Source organism: Volvox carteri, assembly GCF_000143455.1.
Source record: "Volvox carteri f. nagariensis unplaced genomic scaffold VOLCAscaffold_43, whole genome shotgun sequence".
Taxonomy (NCBI): domain Eukaryota; kingdom Viridiplantae; phylum Chlorophyta; class Chlorophyceae; order Chlamydomonadales; family Volvocaceae; genus Volvox; species Volvox carteri.
This window is the reverse complement of record NW_003307586.1, coordinates 877,854-897,482: the sequence shown is the minus strand read 5'-3', so window position 1 is coordinate 897,482 and position 19,629 is coordinate 877,854. Positions and strand designations below refer to the sequence as shown.

Below are 19,629 nucleotides of genomic sequence, written 5' to 3'. Positions count from 1 at the left end.
CATAGCGCAAAGCATGGGCACAGTGTCGTACTACTTCCCCAAAATCCTGAACTGGTGAATGCCAGAGCAGAGGCAGTGGACAAGCTGCTTTCCAATCATATCCAATGCAGTTATGCATGATAGTATGACTGATTACCCTTTCACTGGTAACCTGATGTTGAAACTCAAAATTTTGACTTTTTGACAGCTCTAGAGATCACCATCAAGAACGCAGCTTGCAAGCTTTGAAATGGATTTACGGCGAGCCAGCCGGATACCTGGGATTGGGAACAAAGGAGGAGGAGCTGGGAGCGGGACGGCTGATGTGAAACCTTTAGAGAGCAGCAAAGTAAGAGGCTTTGCGCTATCGCTTAACGTTGCGCATCCTTGATGTAAGCTCCCATCGTGCCACTTGGCGTCTACTGAGATAATCACCGGTGGCTTCCTGCACAGTTGGTGAACGCGTCTGCGGGCATCGGGGAACGGAAGCGCAAGGCCGATGCGATGCTGCAATCCGATGCCGCTCCGGACGCGAAGCGGCCGACGTTTTCGATGGGTCAGGGTGGGCAACGCCCGTCTCGTTCAAACACGACAACGGGTGCAGCTGCCGGTCGGGCAACGACACTGCAACAGGCAACATCAGCGCGGACTGCCCCCACTCAGTTGCAGCCTGTCAGCGAAATAGCACCTGCCGTGGAGGAACTTTGGGAGGATATCATCGGCCGGACGGGCCAAACTGCTGACGACGTTCTGAATAAAAAAATGTCGTTCCCGAAAAACACTAAGCCAGAACGCAAGGTGGAGGCATTCGTCCCGGTGGTCAAGGAGCTCAAGTGGGTCCATACATGCGCGTGAAGAGTCGCACGCCCTTTGTTAGTCATGACTCGTGTGGCATCGTGTGTTCACCTCCTATGTTCACCCAAGGATCCCCTCTGGTAGGCGCCTGCTTCACACAACCCGACTCTTCCCTCGCTGCCAAACGGGTCTGACAAGCATGCATAGCATGAAGCCACTGTCGCCACGCTGTCGAACCACCATCCGATTTGTGACCCAGTCGTTTGCGCTTGAACCCCTGATTAGGGCCTTGGGCCGGTACCTGACCCTCGCCAACCAACGCTTAGAAATGGATGTTGAGCAATGGAAGGTCCATAGCGCGCAGCTGTCTCAGCAGTTGGAGGAAAATGAACGCCAGTGGAATATAAAGCAGCAGGAGGTCGATAAGAAGATGCAGGAGATCGGCGAGCTCCTTGAGCTACAGGTGTGTAGACCGTCACGGTGTGAGCCGCTACACGTGCGTATCCTGACGTTCACCTGCTGGGTTGCCTGCCTTGAGCCATCCCTGTCAGGACCGAGAGGCTTAGCAGCTTCTATGTATGAACATCTGCGCCTGCATGGCGGTTTGCAGGTCCAAGAAACCAATAAGCTACAAGAGCAGCTTGCGGAGAAGGGAGCCATGGTCGTAGCCAAAGAGGCCGCTTGTTCGGCCCTCCAGCTTGAACTGGACGGCGTCAACGCGGAATTAGCACGTACCAATAAGAACCTGGAGGAGGCGAACATGAAGGTGCAGTCATGCATTCCTGCAGGAGTGAAGTGCATGCTGCAGTTTGCATGTGTACGGACTTGAAACATGTGAAACGCCCGGACTGCTTCGGTCTGCCGATATATTCCCCGGAACGTGCAGATTCAAAAGATGGAGGAGAGCGCGCTTAACAACCAGCAGTACATGGCCACGTTGCACACGTACAACACCAGCCTTCAGGCAGATGTCAGGGCCGAGCAAGCTCGGTGTGAAGAATTGCAGCGCACCAAGGATGAGCTGGCGGGGCACTTGGCGGAGCTTGGCGGCAAAATGCGCAGTCTTGAACAGATGCTGGCGTACGAGCGAGTACGTGTCGCATGAGTAATGTTAGGACTGGTGATGCCATGATCTAGGTTGCACGTTCTTCACCATGCACTATGCGCAGATAAGCTTGCGGAGAGTCATGGACTCCTAAGTCGCTGTGGTTGCGTTAGGAGGGGTTAGGATGATGAGCGCCCGTTAATGTTCTGCGATTGGACAAGGTGTCATTAGCCTATCTCCTGCATGGTTGCGCTTTCTTGTCACCTGACTTTCAGGAGCAACTCACGAAGCTGCGCGAGGAGCGCGAGGTCAGTGCACGCGATACCGCCGTGCTGCGTGCAGACCTCGAGGACATGCGGCTGCAACGCGAGCGCGCCTTGACGGATGCCAGCAAAGCCAAGGAGGACCTTGAGCGGTGCGCCTTGATGCAATAAACATACGGGATTTGTTGAGCTACGTCGCCCTGGAGGCCATATTATGCAAGCAGCCATGTTTCGAGGTGCTGCATAGGAGGGCCACAGCATGAAACTAAGTGAATCTTGTATAACCCTAGGAAATGCCAACGCACATGCAATTGTCATGATTTGCAGGCTTCGTGCGGCTGGTGGAAAGAGCTTGGAGGCCCTGGAGACGCTGAACAACGATAAGGCCACCATGGAGGCCCAATTGTCTATGCAGGTCTGGCCGTCTCCCGCTGATCTAAACATCGCTTTTGGTGCAGCACCAGACGTCTTGCTTTCATGCATTTATTCCCCAGGATGCCCTTAAATGACGATCCATGTGTGCGTTCATATTGCCCCTGTCTCCCAGCGCAAGTTAATCGCCTCGATGAGCGAGGAATTGGCTGGCGCAAAGGAGGGCCGTGCCATGGCAGAAGCATTGGCAGAGACCCGTGCTGTCCAGCTTGCTGAGAACAAGGCAAGTATTAAAGTTGGGAAGCTGTGTAGCGAAAAAGGCTGGGAATCCGCTTGGAAGTTTTAAATGCAAGGTGTTCCTTTTCCAGGCGGAAATCGAGAACCTCCAAGCGTCATTAATGGACGCAGAGCGCCGCAATTATGAGGGCGAGCTTATTCGCCGAAAGCTCCATAACATCATCCAGGTAAGTCATCATGCATGTTAGCTGTGTGGTGATCTTTCCAGCGCCTTGACTTGGTCTTACACGCCTCTGATGAAATGTTGCTCCTCAGGATTTGAAGGGCAACATCAGGGTTTATTGCCGGGTGCGGCCCGTGAGCTCTGCGGAGGCATCTGACAAAGCCCATGACTCGGGCATGGCCCTGGACTTCCCTACGGATGGCGACCTCCTTGGCCGCGGACTGAGCGTCGCCGTGACTAGCGGGCAGTCGACGCAGGTGAGTTACTTTTCAAAGCGAATCGAATAATTTCTGTTCCGCTCGAAATGCTGGCCTTGATTGTCCTCCTGCAGAAGCACACATTTGCCTTCGATCGGGTCTTCAGCCCCGGCACGACGCAAGAAAACGTCTTTGATGAGCTTTCCGAGCTTGTGCAGAGTGCGCTGGATGGCCACAAGGTGTGGCGTTTAATTGGGGGTGGATATCTTGAAGCATGGATTGACGCACAGTGCTCGCTTCGCGACCGGAATGCTACATATCCCGCGCCACATCCCGTCCCCTGTGCCTCGAGCTCCTTGCTTGGCATGTTACCGCTGATGGGCGGCTTTCGAAGAAACGAAGGAGAAATAAAATTTGAGGGCTCCAGAATTTAATTGAACATTCCTACGCACAGGTCTGCATCTTCGCTTATGGGCAGACCGGGAGCGGTAAGACGTTCACGATGCTTGGCAGCCGCGATCACCCCGGCGTAATCCCACGAGCCATGCAACAAATCTTCCAGAGTGGCCAGAAGCTTGCGGCTCAGGATTGGCAGTTCAAAATGCAGGTAAGTCTCGTAGCTTTCCAAGTTTTCCGTATGCATACTGATACGGCCTGGAGTAATGAGAAATTGATGCATAGGCCATGCCGGCAAGTGTGTATTCGATCAGCCCTTTTGGTACCTGCGTGTTCAGGCGAGCATGCTTGAGATCTATAACGAGGAGATCCGCGACCTGCTGGTGCGCCGTAAGGAGGACAAGAAGCATCAGGTGTGGAACACCGGAGGATGGTTGTTTAAATAAACCTTGAGTTGTTGTCTTGCAGTCCATGTAAACGTTGCCTCCTTATCTGATTAACCCCAAAACGGAACTCACCGCTTCAGGTCAGCCACGACACCAACGGCGTAACTACCGTGAGCGATCTCACGGTGGTGGACGTGAACAAGCCGGAAGCAGTGGAGCAGCTACTTGCCCAGGCAATGGAGAAGCGGTACGCATCAAGGACAGTGCGTTACTTGGGTTTGGGATTTGCGCTGGGAACGCGTCATCAGGTAAATCTAAGTCTCGTATTACGCATGTTAAGCTGTTTCGTTATGTGGCCTTGTAGGTCGGTTGGCTGTACAGCGCTCAACGAGCAGTCTTCGCGGAGTCACATGGTCTTTATGATGCGCATCGAGGGGCACAACACCATCACAGACGCAAAAGTAAGTCGTCGCCCATGCCCTTGCGTAGCCCTAAATGCGACTGCAGGAATACCATGGAAGATCTAAAGTGACAACACCCTCGCATGCCCATGTTGGAACAGGTCTCAGGCGTGCTCAACCTCATTGACCTGGCTGGCTCGGAGCGAGTCAAGGAGAGCGGAGCCGTCGGCCAACGGCTGGAGGAGGCGAAGGCGATCAACAAGAGCTTGAGCGCTCTGGGTAAGGCACGGATGGGAATGTGGGTTGCGTCATAGTACCTGGTCCTACAGCTGGGTTCATGCTCAAGTGATGCCTGCTGCTAAGATAACTAGAAATGCCGTCCCGTACAGGCGACGTGATCGCGGCCCTCGCGAACAAGCAGGAGCACGTTCCGTTCCGCAATTCGAAGCTCACTTATCTTCTCCAGCCATGCCTGGGCGGCGAGTCGAAGACCCTGATGTTCCTCAACGTCGCGCCAACGCGCGAGTTCGCCAACGAGTCCCTTTGTTCCTTGCGCTTCGGTTCAAAGGTCAACGCCTGTGAGATCAATGTGCCAAAGAAGAAGAACGTGATGGTGCCCCGCGCGTAATCGTCGCGTTCCATGTTACTACGCATGGGCCGCCCAGCCGCTTGAGTTGACGGAATGTGTCTGTTGCGGATTCCTCCTTGACCATGACTCGTCTTGCTGGCCAGCGCCAGGTTCGCTTTGAGGATGCTGAGATATTTAAGTCCACCCGACTTACTATCATTGCACACTTCGGTAAATTTTCATTGATGACGATGCTTCAAAGGACGTGTTTGAGAGGCAGGTCTTTCCAGTAATGTCATGCCTGAAAACATGAACGCGGAGACGACGGGTAATGGATATGAAGAAGCAGACGTCTAGCATGCATCAGGAAGAATGAGGCCGTGCAATCATCGGGTTCATCCGCCGACGGAAGCCTGAAGAGGCAAACGTACTGGTTGGCTAGACGGCATGTCCGGGTTGAAACTCACAAGCCGACTTGCATGGACTCATCTGAAAGTCCACACTAATTGGCCTTGGGGTCTCATGAGCCCTCAGACTTGTGTAAGAGCTATTTAAGAGTAAATCACATGGCCTCACAGGAATCGCGCTGTAGGAACACACATGGAATCGGTGCTCAATCCGTGGTCATTTAGGAAAGATGGTTCGGTTTACAAACGAACGACGAGATCGTCAGCGCATATGTCACACAGCCCTGTCGGAGCTGAGCTGCAAGTAACCTCATTGGACCAAGGGGTCTGGCAGCAAGGGTGAAGGTGGGGAAACGTAGCTCACCGGTATTAGCCATGGGACCTAAAGCCCAATTGAATCCAATCTCATGACTGCGCACGGGGGCCATAGAACTGGAAGCAAACTTTTGTGAAGAGCAAATTGGTCTCATCGGTGCTTCATAAGCAAACGCACATGCACCTGAGGTTAACGCTGTAGCCGAATGTCAATAGAGCACCCCGTCGCAGAATGCGAAGAAAGACGTTCCCTATGACCCAGCTCCCGCCGTCCGTGTGCATGCTTTCCTCCTGCTGCCGCCGTACGGCTTCGAACACCAAAATCGCCTGTCATCCATCACTGTGTTCAGGGAAGTGGTCTGTCTTCGCTCTGCCGGACCACCCTTAACCCACAGGAATAAATAACGAACTGCCGCAAGCTTTAACTGCCCATGCGGTCCTATTGCCCACGGTACACAATTCATTCAAAAGAGCCTGAACGGAAGTTGACGGGTGGCGCGCGCACACCTGGCAGTGCTCATTATGCAAACGCTTCCAATTTCGTTTGCATTTTTCGTTGCATTCCGCTGCTGAGGAAACATTAAATCCCCAGAATGCCGGCGCAGGCCGGCATGGCAAACTGTCAGGACCCAGCTTGGCCTACCGGCCGTAAAATGCATCGGCGAAGCATTGCTGACACGCCCACATGTTGTGCGATTAGCTCTCTGGGGAGGCATTTATCTGAGGGAAGCAAAAGAACACGACGAATCTAACGGGACACAAGAAACAACCAAACCCATGCCTGCCAGCGTACCAATGTGTTACGATACACACCTCATCCGCATGCCGCATTCGCCAACACCGCAACAACGGCATTCAGGCAATAACCCAGCGGTACAAGCCAAATCAAAACACAGGACTAAATCAGTGCACTAGGCCTTGACTAGGCCCCCCGGACCTTCTGAAGCTCGACCAACCTAGGCATCTCATTTGGCGCTTGCATGGACTTACTGGCCATGATATGGTTAGGCACTTTACTTCCCACTGACGTGTACTAGCTTTCTAGCTAGGTGCTGCAGCCAGGATCCTTACGTTGATGAAGCCTTAAGTGCGTCGATTAAGAGAGAAAACGCAACTATGGCCTTACTCCGCTAATTGTCCGCCGATAGAGAGAACCCATTCCACCTCGCCCACCGCCCTGAGGCGAGGGCTAGACCGATTTCTGGTCCAGTCACGACCATGCAGTTGCAGAGGCGGCGCGCCTTCCCAATATTGTAGCCAACCCACTCGAACCGCTGACATCCGAGTGCAACACATTCACCACTGTCTGGTAGTCTTACTACTGCTGCTGTCTGCTGTTCCATCTGCGCTCATGACCGCCGCAACAAACCCGAAACCGCTCGCTGAAAGCACATCATCCCAGAGCGCAGTTTGCCTGCCCAAGCCCTCTCCGACCTCCAACCAGGCTTGTGCCCAATCTTTGGTCTCTTTTGCTGTATACCTGCAAGATGTTTCTTTCTCCGTACCACAAGCGCAGCACAAAGTAACGACTAAGATGCTGGCTGCCTACAGCCAAGGTTTTGTTGGAGAAACAAACAATGACGATGTTCCTGACATGATGACTCGTACAGTCCGCAAAATCGCTGAGGGCATTCTGGAAGCTCCTAGAGACCTCAAGCTCCGATCACGTTCGCTCTACTCACGACCTAATAATAACGGCCAATAGGCCGAGCCACCGTCTAATCACCCCTACAATCTAAGAAACCCACCAAAAAGCCATCAACCGTGGCCAAGCTTGTAATAAATAATGACAGACAACAAAACACGTTAACCGCGCACTCTCGTGCAGAACGCGGCCTGAAAACACGACGCCAAAAAAAACAACCGCCAGTCAAGCTATCAGCATAGCCCACCCGCTGGTGCCCATGACCGTCCGTCACGGTTGTACGGATGTAAGCGAGCAGCCAGCGCAACCCCCCTCCCCGTATCCCGGCGGCTAGAAGCTGAAAGGGTCCGGACGGAAAACGTCACGGAAAACGTCGGTGTCCTCTGTCCTGTGAAGACGTCGAATTCCCACACGAGGGGCATGGAGGTGCGCATCCCTCGCATCCATCGACGGCCTGTGAAGAATAATTATAGTATACGGCAGCTTAGCGCACAGCAGCACAGTGCTTTGGGGACCGTAATATTCCTGATCGAAATCTCACTTATAGGAACCTAGGCGCGGCTCGGCCCCCCGCTGCCATTCGTGCTGCCGGCGCCGCCACCGCTGCCATTCGTGCTGCCGCTGCCGCTGGCATTGCCACCTCCGTTGCCGCCTGCAACGACCCCCTTCATTCCTACAAAACTCTGTGACGTCCGCATCAAGCCACTACCGCCAGCCCCACCAGCGCCGCTATTGTTGCTGCTACCAGCCCCTCCCGGCGCTGTTGTCACCGTCATGGCGGCGGCCGCCGCGGCCGCCGCCGCCGCCGCCCGTACCTTGGCAGCGGTGCCGTTCATTATCGGCAGCGGAGGATGAGGAAGCAGCGGCGACGAAGTTAACGAGGCTGCGGCGGCGCTGCCGCGGCTGACACCGTTGCAGCTGCCTTCCTGCTGTGGCCGATCGGTAAAAACCGGAGACGTGTGCCCCATGCGATCGATGCGCTCTGCAGAGCCCGCCCGGCGCGCTAGAAGCTCTAATTGCGCAGCCCGACTGGCAAAGTTGAGAGAGGAGACGGTTTCGGAGGCGGACGTGGCCTCGGGCGCAATATTACAGAGCAACAGGATCTGAAGATCGGGAGTTCAGGGCCAGAGGGTAGGTAGTAAAGGAATGTGTGTACGTGTGGCGAGGTGTGGCGGTTGCAAAAATGCCGGTTTCAGCGGGTACATAGCCAAGACGTGAAATACGTGCGGCATATGGTGTTGCGGTGCGTCACGGCCGTGTGTGGGGTGGAAGTCGTAGGGCAGGCAGGAAGACAAGGGCAGCGCGGCGGGTAGGCTCCCCCACAACCTTCCCGTCCTGCCCTTCCCTGGCAAAACACTGCCTTGCCGCCCTGGGCTCGGCAACCAACTTGTCGGCTCAATTGCATTGCCGTTTTACAGCCTTTTCTCTCCCACAGCACACCACGCACACGCGCCCGTCCCAGCCTCGGATGTTAAAGCATATACGACACACACACACACAGAACAAAACATTCAGGTGTAGGTTTGTCTACCCACAGCGCCCGTCATCACTTCACTTGGCAAGGCTCAATGAAAGGCAAGGAAAGGCGCCCGCTTGACACTCCCATCCCCCACCTCGGAGTCGCCGCATAGGGAGTCCTGAAGGGCCTGTGGAGCCAGCGGGAAGGAAACAGGGATTGGTCTCAGAGCTCTTGATCAAGGCTAGTAAGCAGCGAACCCAAACGTGCCCTGAGGTGTTGGAGTCTGAGGGAAGTCCCCAGTCCCCGTCCCCTCACGGCCCCTCACCCGCCCCAACGCCTTAGTGCATGAAACGTCAAATGCACGCACACGACCACACTTCCCCAGCGGTCTTTTCTGCTTGCATCTCATCCCAACAAGGCATGACGGTCTGACGGAACACCTCCCCTTTCCCAAGCCTGCTCCGCGTACCGCCGTCAGCGCTGAGTTACGGAAAGGGACGTGGGGATCGCGCCTCTGAAGCGCCGAAATCACATCACCTAGTGCCGACAGAGACCGGCCGGCAATCTGAGCCTCCTGCGGGGAAGGGCGGGGTAAAGTGGGTTTCCAAGTAAGGGCAAACCCCCTCTGAATGAGCCCCAAGTGTGGAGCCCGGCAAGGTGAGGTTTGGGCGTTCGGCATGGTGTGGTAGGGGATCTCTGTGTGAGCTAAAAGAAGCGAGTTAAAGGCTCCCATGGCCGCTTTGCGATGTGTGCTCGTGGGTAGGGACGGATGGTCGAACGGGCCGGGATAAGATGGTACGTGCAGCGCAGGAAGCGACGACGCGCAAGCTGCAGCACGCGCACAGGCCGACAGACGAGCAGGAAGAGAAAGGAGGTGCTTCTGTAAGCTGGAAGGAGGAACACCAACCCGTAACTTCCCGCCACAACAGCAGCATGAAGGCCGAACTATTTCACCAGCTCCCTGTCAACCCGCCCACCGGCCCTCTTCTCCTTATAGCTTGACCGATGTTGGTTACAAACCCTCACACATGCACGTGCACACACATGCACACGAGACGCAGCATGTACACCTATACCCGCACTGCATTTCACTCGGTGCAAGCACTACATGTTACATGTAAGCAAGCAACTCGGGTTCCTGTTTGCATGGTGGGACGCACACACGCACAAAGCGCACGCACGTACAAACAAAAGGAGAACGCAGAAGCGCATTCGTGTACCTTGGATTGCTGTCCGGCGACATCGCTCTTGTCCGCCCGCTCAGATCCTGCAGCGGCCACCACCACCGTTCAAGTTAAGCTGTTGATCCATCAACTGCTGCTGCCAAAGCCGGACATTGCCACCCGCAGTGACTCCGCTCCCATCTGGGACAGCTGCATTGACCTCCCAAAAAGCTTCAGCAGACCCCTCCTGAGCACGCCTCTGCTCCTGGGACCCCTCCCCCTTTCCTTCCCACCCTCATTTCCATTAAGCCCCATGCTCCCAACCTTTCCCTCCCTCCCGGCCCCCTAAACATACATACACACATACATGACACGCGCAGAGGCCCCCCTGGTTGCACCACTTGCTTCGGTTAACTTGCTAATGTCCCATCCTTGCGAGCTCCTGCCGGCGGCTCAGATCATTTTAAAACACGCACAACACACACAATCCTCGATAAACCCAACGGAGCACCTAGGCCCCCAGCCCAGCCTTCCTCACCTGCCAGGTCCACCAAATGCAGCCAACCGACCGCACTGACCCCCTCGGTCCTGGCCCCCTCCGCCACCTCCACCCGCACTGACAGCACCGAGTGGCTGCGGCTGCTCTGGATGCCGAGCGCGGCGGCAACAGCTGCCCGGTTCCTGGCGCACTCCCTCAGCAGCGCCTCCACCCCCTCTGCGCTGGTCAGTAATCGCCAGGTGCGACCCGGGATGCGGTCCTGGCTGGGCGGCAGCTCGCAGGGGCCTGAGTGCGGCGGTGGCGTTGGGCGGGGTCGGGTTCAGGAAAAATCAAAACTGCCGGTTCAAGATGTGATGGCGAGTCCTATACAGAAGCCAAGGACCAACTGCTGACGTCCAACGCACAGTTAGCTGTCGCGAGCCGGGTAGCGGGGTTTACGAAAGGAAAGACACCGACTAGGGAAGTGCTTTCGGTGGTGCAGGGCTCTAGGGTCCGAGGAGGGAGACTGCAGATTTAGAACCAGAGGACCAACAACATCCAGCGGGTTGGCTTCGGCTTGCGCAACGGGAGAGGAGTTTGGATACGACACGACAAGGGATGTCCCACACCGGATCCCAAAAAGGGTTTCCAAAGGGTTGTCTGTCCCCTCTAGTGGTGACTTTGGGGATGAAAGACAAACAAAAAATAAAGAAACGGAGTTGTTTCCCTGCCCCCCCCCAAGATCACCCTTGATCCAGCAGCCCCAATCCATCGACCCGTCCTCCCCCTTGCTCCTCGCCCTTACCCGCTGTCGACACCTCCAGCGCCTTCATAGCATCCTCTTCGCCCACCTCTGGAGCCAACACATCGTAAACCGCCTCATTATATATTTCGCACATGGAAACCTGGATGCTGTAGCCGCCCAGGCTCGCGGGAGCAGTAGTTATTGGTGATGCAGCGGTAGCAGGGGTGGTGGCGGCAGGGGTGGAGTCAGCCCCCGTCTCCAAGGGGGTTGCGGCGGGGATGGCGTTGTCGGCGCCTCCGCCAGGGGCTGCAGCAGTGACGGCGGCGGCAGCAGCGGTGCCGGTGGCGGAGATGCTCTCGTCCGACGCGATGCGGAAGAGCTCCCGCAGCACACGTAGGTAGATGCCTGCGACCAGCGCGGTAAAATACGGCAATATCTGCTTTGCTACCACCAGGACGCAGCTTCTGCGCTTCCAAACCCTTACATGTCCTTGTTAAACCCAAGCTGACGGCAGTTCTTAACCCCCAACTTCCCCCTAAATCCTTCGCTGCACCGTACACAAGTGCCTGCGTACTTCCCATATTTCCTGAAGCCTTTTTTGTTACCTTCAGCTCTCATTTCCACCACCATCCCTCTCAAGCCGAGCTCAAACTGAAACTAGGTAGGGTTTCCACCCCTTTGTGGGGCCCTCCCACACCGCTCTTTGTAAGCTCGAGGAAAGGCAAACGCCTCTATCAACTTCGTGTCCATGCTTCAACTCACAAGATCGCACTCCATATTTCCCAACGCCTCTATCCATTGGAATCCATGCCTTTACCCCTCCAACCATCCGCAACCCAGATGACCGTGGAAACGAATAACCGTAAAACGAGTGAAGAAACAAAAGCATCTACCCAGAAGGAAAACCACCCACCTGGGTCCTCAGACGTCCCTTGCATGGTGTACGACTTGCCGCTGCCGGTCTGGCCGTACGCAAAGACACAGGCGCTGCTGCCGTTCGCCACGGATCGCACCAGGGAGGCCACAGCCTCGTCAAACACCACCGACTGTCCGGCGCAGGGCGGAAAGACGTGGTCGAATTCAAACTCCTGTTGGAGGGGCGAGTGGGAGGAAGGAGGAGGGGAGGGGCTCTATGCTGCTTAACGAGGATGGGCAAATAGGCGGGAAGAAGCTCACGCAGCGGCGTTGTGCCTCTCATGTGCGCGAAGTTATAAGTATGACACGGAATACTGGATTACAGGTATTACAGGAATCAGGGTGTGCACGTGTCCATCCTGTGTATACCGGCAGTAACGGTCGCCAGCAACATGATGGCACACGGGGAGTCACTGGGGAAGGATGGGTGAGGAAGAGGCGACGGGACCAGAACGCCCTGTTCCGGGAGTAGTAACAACCACCGCACCGTCACCGCAGGAGGAACGGCTTTACGGCGGGTAAAGAGAGCAGCAGCAGCAGCAGGCGGCACCAGTGGGGCTGGGCATCCACCGGGGGCGCCCAGTAGCTGCAGTGGTCCTTCGATGTGGAGTACGGATGCGGGGCGGCGGTTTGGGATAGTCCAGAGGCGTCCTCGCGGGTCTGTCCGTCCCTCGCTTCCCCCTTCTCTATTACCTTCTTCCTTCCTCACCTGGTACCTCTTGTCCGGGGGGCTCACCGCCAGCAGCCCCTCCAGCGGGTAGCTCACTATGTCCCGCTGACCCACCTGCACCGGGCGGACCCTGCAGCAGCAACAGCAGCAACAGCGCCCAGGGGTGGGGGTGGGGCGGGTGGGTAGGATGGGGTGGGGCGGGTGGGTAGGATGGGGGGGGGGCAGGGAGCGGTGCAGACGGGTTAGACAGGCGTGCAATGGGGCAGGTGTGTGCGTGTGTGTGCGTGTGTGTGTGGAGAGCAGTAAGGGGGCATGGCACAGCGGAACCCACATAACAATGATGGGCTGTCACACGGGGTTGGGGTTGGGGCCAGCGCTGGCGCAGTATACACGTGACCCACATGCAAGCGAGAAGTCCACGGGAAACAACACGGGATTTTTAGAATTTCCCAACTTTTCGATTAGATTGTAAATGAGCGGATATAAACATAAACACAATAACACAGATGATGTTCAAGGGTGGGGAGGCTAGAGAGACAAGTAAGCAAGGGCATACAGAAAGCACGTTGTTGAACGTCACCATTGCCGGCGCGGACTCTACGGGACCAGATCACACCGCACCATAGCTCATCAGGCCAGACCCGACCAGATCAGACCGCCCAGCCAACAAAGGGGTTACCTCACCCGCCTGCGTCCTCCTCCTTCTACACCCTCCCGAGACACCCCAATCCCAACCCCCAACCCCACCTCCCTCTTGCGCGCCTCGTACCTGCAGACGACCCGTATGTTGCCTCTCAGCTGCTGCAGCTGGTCATGCAACCGCCTGCGCACGTTCCGCTCCCGCATGAAGCGCTCCTGCCACTCGGCAGCGGCCCGGCGGGCGTCATTTAGCTGCGAGGCGGCCGTCTCCAGCTGCAAATTGATCTTGGTCAGCCACTGGATCTGAGGGGCAAGGAGGTGTCACATGACATGCAAAAGGAAAAAAGAGGGGACAAGGAGGTGGGGTAAAGGGGGAAGTGACAGTGAGTTTAAGAATGGACACTAGGGCCTGTAGGGTGGACGACGCGCAGGAAATCTCTTGAACACAACTCATGTAATCAAGGGAAACACGGACTGCTCGCTGATCGCGGGGAAGGAATGGCAAGAGGTGGGGAAGAGTGACGAGGTCTGCGCGAGCGAGGGCCCTGTAGGTGGTGCGGCATTCCGAGGCGACGTGGAAACCCAGAACCAGATATACTGTCAAAGACAGGGACACATGCAGGCAAGGGTTTGTTAGGGGTTATGGTCAGATGCGCCGCAAGGGCCGTGTGCGGCAGCTGGTGGGAGAGCGGATGAGCACCCCCTGTCCCTCGGCCCATACACACCTTATTCCGCAGCTCTTCAGCTTCCCTGAGCAACCTCTGCCGCTCCGTCTCCCCGTCGCTCAGCCGGGACCGACACGACTGCAGCTCGCTAAGCCTGGGGGACGAGGGACACGCGAACGAGACCGTCAACGTTGGACGGCAGGTGTTGGGGACCTAGGGGAAAAGGAGCAGCAGCCGATTCAAGGGAATCATAACAACTACCAAACGTGGGTCTCCAAACCCTCCAGGCATAGCGGGTTGGGGAGTGCTCCTCCATGGTCCGTTCAGGAACGCATCTTAGAAGCAGACATGTTTGCATACCGGCCGCCGCGCAAACCCCCAGTTATGTCCGGGTCCTCCCCCCTACCACCCACCCATTCACCTGTTTGTCAGTTGGCTCCTCAGCAGCGTGTTCTCCTGCTTGAGCTTCTCCGGCTCGCCCCCCTTGGACGAGCGCCAAATGTCCGCCTGGCTGCGAACATTTTCCAACTCAGCCTGCGGGAGCCCAGCGGTGCAGACAAGTGATAAATCGTAGAATTGACAATGTGATAAAGCGGCCCAGCAGCCTCCCACTCTGTAACATTAAAAAGACAGATGAGGAAACGAATTATGGGGATGGGTGAGGACGCGAAAGAACCCAGATTGAGAAGCACGAGGGGCCGCATAAAGCAAGCTGGATGGGCCCTGGATGGGCCCTACGAGCAACCGAGCGATGACGGCGCTGCTGCTGCCGCATGCAGGCCTCGTGCCCCAGCGAAATGGCCCCGGGCCTAGAGGTAGTCCAGGGCAGACCGGACTCCCAAGCCAGAATCCTTTGGTATGCGAATGATGGATGGCCTGTTTCACCTTTCACCGCCTTTGCTGTCCCAAAGATCTGGTACCGGCCCCCTAAGCTTCCTCCCTTCCCTTCCCTTCCCTTCCCGAACCCTCATCCATCCCAAGAGCTGGAAGGAACATTTCGCCAGGAAACTCACTCGCACTTCCCTCCGCACACACATCTCACAACCGAAACCCACCCTTGCAAGGCAAGGAATGCTTCAACTCTGCCTGCAACGAGAGCGATGGAGGGCGCGATCTGCCCGCAGCTACATGGATTCGTGACACTGGACGCGGTCCTGGTTTCTCCCAATGTGTGTGCAAAAATCAATCTTGGCCATGAAAGCCCAAATCACGTCGATGTTCGCTTGTCTTAAGGTTCTTTAACAGCACATCGTTTGCCTCCCATGTCCAACTTCGCAGACCTGCAGGCTGGCTTCAGTCTCCTTTATAGCCTCCAATTGCCGCCGTACGGCAGCCATCTCGTCTTCCAACGCGGCCTTGGCGGCATGAGCGGCCGATCGCTCAGCCCGCAGTACCTCCAATTCCTGTAACGCATGGCAGTTGCAGTGCCGATGAGCTGTCGTACGCGCAAACCTCAAGAAAGGTGTTTTGTGCGCAAATGCGTTTTTTACGAACCGAGCTGTAAGGTATGTGTGAATATGTATGTAATACGAATGATAGACCACCATTAGCGGAGGGTGAAACGGAGGCCCCGGCACGGGGTCCAAGCAGAGGGAGGTGTCTCAGGGAAAGGAACGAAGCTCCATCGCAATGCTACCAAGCTGCATGCTACCGCACCAACTCACCACTAGTTACGAGAGCTCGCAACGGTATTCGCTATCAGGTATTTCCTTGTCGTAAGCGAGGCTACCCCTTCCATTCAATGCCGTCACACGCAGGCCACATGCACAAGTTCCCTCTTTTAACTCCCAATTTCCATTGCGTCCATCCCGAGAAAATAAATCGAGCCCTCGCCATCCCCCAGCCCACTGCTTCTCAGCAAGACCCTTCATTCGCTCAGCGCCACTCCAAAACTGGCGCAGCCTTCCCGGGGGGTCGACAAGGCCTTCCCTCTCCCCCACCCTACTTCAACAGAAATTACTTTTCCTCTTCACGCACGTGGGACTGGCCACGAAGTTCCGTATCCGCCCAATCCATGCGCCTTCACCAAACTTCCTACAGAACGGCACCAACCGCCCCGTCACCTCCCCGCACCGTAGGTCACCAACGCGCCCAGCTCCCCTTCGCGGTGTTCCCCATCACCATACCCTCCTAACTCCCTACCTGTTCCAGCTGCTTGGCCTGCTCCACCTGCTGTTGCAACGCCGCAGCCGCAGCCTGCGCCTCCGCCAGCTTGGAATTGGCCTCCATGAGGGCTTCCGCGGCAGCTCGCCGCACTCGGGCCGTCACCTCCATCTCCGCCTGCACGTCCGCCGGGTCAAACACATAGCTGCAGGCGGGCAGGTAGGCAGGCATGGCGGGCCACAAGGTGGGGAGGGCGCGTTAGCAGTAAGAAAGGAAAGCCCCCGCCCCGGACGAGACCCCATCTTGACACAAATAACAATTGAGATAGGAGCTGGTTGTGGAGATTAATGACAATGAGTTGGGAAAAAGAGATAGCTTAGGGGATCTGCGTAACAGTGGGCCAGGGGGACCCTAGGTAAGCAGATGCATATACAGGGCCACGGGCAAGGCAAGTCGTGTGAGGGCTGGCGTTAACAGTGGCCGCCTGAATGGTACTCAAGGAAAAGAACGTGGTTTAGATTCCCATATCATGCACTGTACAGGCAAGTGCAGCACCGCGAGCATACACCGCCGTGTGTGTGGCATACCGTCAGACGGTAGACGGCGAAAAAAGCCACACCACTGGGTTACCACCTTTTAGTGTGCCACACCTTTTCCCAAAGAACAGAGGATGGGGAGAGTGGCGGCCAGGTCGGGGGCTGCACCTCACGTCCCAGTACCCCTAAACTGGCGAGGTGAGAGGGGAGCCCCCCGCAACATGACAGCCTCCATTAGGGGGTAGGTATCGCATCACAAGACAATCAAACCATGACCAGGAAATACACCAACCAACACCTCGCACCGGTAGTAACGGCCACTAATGGAACTGCCGTCGCCGGCATCGTCTCCGCGCGTAAGGCCCAGGTTAACGCCAGCCGCCAACTGCTCCTCCAGGGCCCTATCACTGAAGGACCCATGAGCCGCTGCTGCCGGCTGCCCGGACCCCATGACGGATTGCCGGAACGTAGGGAAGGGCAGCAGGCTGCCGGCTGAGGCGTTGCGTGTGATGCTGGTGGCGCCGCCCTCCCGTGAATCACCGCCGCGGTCACGGCCCCAATGCAGCCCCAGCTTCGATAAGACGCTACCTGACCACGCCGCAGCGCGCGAAGGCATGCCGCTGCTGGCTTGCGACTGCTGCATCGCCGGAGCTTGCTGAGCGGAGAGCGAGGGGGCCGTTGTGGAGGCGCCGCCACCATCGCTGGCGCCGCGGCTGCCGGACAATAGTCGCAGCGGCGGCAGCGGCGGCCTACGGCCGCCGCCACCATTGCCGCCATCTGCGGCGGCGGTGGCGGCTCCACCGCCGCCTTGCGGCAGCGACGGCGCGGGGCCGTGTGCCATATCCGACGCGCTGCCGCCAGAGGGCTTCGGCCGCAACCCTGCGGTGCTCCCTGTCATGCTGCTCCGGCGGCGCTCGAGCTCTTGCTCCTCTGCCGAGGTATCGTACCCCATCCCGCTGCTGCCAACGCTGCTGAGGCTTCCGCCATCGTCGTCGTCGTCCCCCTCCTCGTCCTCCCCTTCCTCCTCCTCATTACTGTTATTGTCATTATGGTCAGCGGTTCCGTCGTCGCCACCCTCTACGCCAGTGCTGCCAATCAACGTATCGTCCTTGCCGCGGCGTTTGCCTGTCCAGCGACGCCCAGGGGTTGCCGGCGATTCACGGGTCGGCTTGCTGTAATCCACCACCAGATGCGTCGAGAAATTAAAGTCACCGACCTGCGGCAAGGACGCATAATGCATCGTGCATGGTCAAACCACACACTCTTAGCCCACGTAGGAAAGAACCCAAATGCGCTTCAAGTCACATGGCCTTATGCAGCTGCAAATCCCAGCGTTTGACATAAAGCAAAGGTTGATGTGCAACGGTTTTATTAACGAGTTGCGACGCCATCCGAAACGCCTGAGGGGGCGTTGAATACGGGTGCGTGCAGGTACAGGGGTTGTGAGCAGCGGGGAACAGGAGACGCGAGAGATGCCGGGGCTTCATAAACTATGATATGCTCACAGGACAAATCTTGGGGTTTTCAATACCCCTGTGTTATGGGCAGACGGGGGAGGCCGAGTGGCGGTACCACGCACGGTTCCTGGCGGCAGGCCTCCTCACAAACCCCGCGGTACTGGGGATTGAGCTGCCTGAAAACGCTGCACCATCTTCGCCTTATCGAAGCGCCCCTTTATGTCTCGGTACGCTGACCGATTTCCCCGTACAGCAAGATGCGTGCCCACGTAAGAAACAACCTTCTATCATGGTAACACACAGCCTCTGCGTGGGTGAGGCAGGCATGTGCCTTCCGTGCCTTGCAAGTCTGATGCATTGCTTCCCTTGCGACGCAACTGACCGCATCCCAGGCTCTCCTGCAGTAAACCTTCAATATGAACGAACAAACAACGCAGCCCATGCCCCTGCGGATCCAAGTTCACAGGTACCGTGCGGCCGTGTCTCATCTCCCCTCACCTGCAAGTCCTCCGCAGACAACGCGCTACCAAGGGGCTCAACTCCATCAGCATCAGCGGCGCTGCCGCCACCACCACCAACAACAACATCGCCGCCGCCACCGCTCCCGCCAAGGCTGCCGGCCAGCTGGCCCCGTGCCGTCACGGCCGCAAGCTCGGCAGCCGCAGCGGCCGCTGACGAGGAAGTACTCGTCCGTGTCGGCGTTGTTACCAAATCCAAGGACCGCATAGGTACAGCGGCAGCAGCGGCTGCTGCTCCTGCGGCGGCTGCGGCCATAGCGCCGCCACCGCCCCCAGCATGGAGCTCCAATCTGGCCCATGACTCGCGCAAAGTGGCCAAGAATGAGTCCCTAAGCCTCGGGCCCGCCGCCGGCATAACAGGCGCGACTGGCGTCTTCAGCAGCTGGTCTTGCTGCTGCTGATTTGAGGCCGGCAAAGAAAAGCCGAAGGCACTGCTGCCATCGGAAGATACGTGTGGAGAGCGGTAGCCTGTAGCTAAGGCGCGCGTGTGCAAAATGCGAAAGTGCAAAAGAGGGGAAGAGAAAGCAGGCAAGTTTAGCTATGTGGGCGATCCAGTTGCTCACACAGGGTCAGTATTGGTAATCCTATGCTTAAAAACGGGACACGAGGAAAGGATTGCTATGCTGGAAGGATGGTGTTGCCAGGTTCGCAGCAAGGGGGAAGATACGAGCACAGGCGTGAGGTGCGTCTGTGGAGGTAAAAGCATCCGCGGGACGTACCTGCCATTGAAGGTTTGCTGGAGGCCCCGGATGCTAATAATATGACAATGCCATGAAGCTGTCTTTCGCGTGGGGTGTGGGTTTCGTGCGTGAAGAGAGTGCAGTCTCCGTTGGGGCGTTGGCTCTGTCCTATGGTGGCCTAGCACCGTGTAACCGTGGAACGACGTAACCCTCCCACAGAATTGCATAGATGCAGCGCCTGACCTATGGCAGGGGCCTCCAGTTCCTTCTTGTAAAGGCGCTCCTCTAGCTCTGCGATCCGCGCGACGAGCCTGGTGATGAGCAGGTCATTCTCGCTCGGTGTCCGAACCTCTCCGCTGGGAGACGTTGCTC

At 57.0% G+C, this 19,629-nt stretch overlaps 2 protein-coding genes across 2 annotated transcripts; one reads left to right on the top strand and one right to left on the bottom strand.

Annotated features, from left to right (window-relative positions):
- Window positions 1-432: 432 nt before the first annotated feature.
- Window positions 433-7,289, top strand: VOLCADRAFT_127417 (kinesin-like protein; the record flags this gene model as incomplete). The annotated part of the gene is made up of 18 exons (XM_002954518.1): window positions 433-541; window positions 584-812; window positions 1,060-1,237; window positions 1,385-1,540; window positions 1,661-1,864; window positions 2,095-2,234; window positions 2,410-2,497; window positions 2,630-2,749; window positions 2,823-2,918; window positions 3,007-3,171; window positions 3,246-3,350; window positions 3,566-3,718; window positions 3,846-3,920; window positions 4,034-4,140; window positions 4,258-4,354; window positions 4,456-4,573; window positions 4,684-4,907; window positions 7,029-7,289. Coding segments are annotated over 18 exons (2,625 nt in total), but the record flags the coding sequence as incomplete, so codon positions are not given.
- Window positions 6,281-19,303, bottom strand: VOLCADRAFT_95391 (kinesin; the record flags this gene model as incomplete). Its single annotated transcript, XM_002954452.1, has 18 exons — window positions 6,281-6,304; window positions 7,477-7,566; window positions 8,045-8,332; window positions 8,843-8,875; window positions 9,158-9,262; window positions 9,909-9,955; window positions 10,390-10,635; window positions 11,135-11,380; window positions 11,988-12,162; window positions 12,699-12,789; window positions 13,429-13,601; window positions 14,024-14,117; window positions 14,385-14,497; window positions 15,244-15,366; window positions 16,106-16,271; window positions 16,908-17,818; window positions 18,558-19,045; window positions 19,297-19,303. The coding sequence occupies 18 exons, from the start codon at window positions 19,301-19,303 to the stop codon at window positions 6,281-6,283; spliced, it is 3,420 nt and encodes a 1,139-aa protein (XP_002954498.1).
- Between the last annotated feature and the right edge of the window lie 326 nt (window positions 19,304-19,629).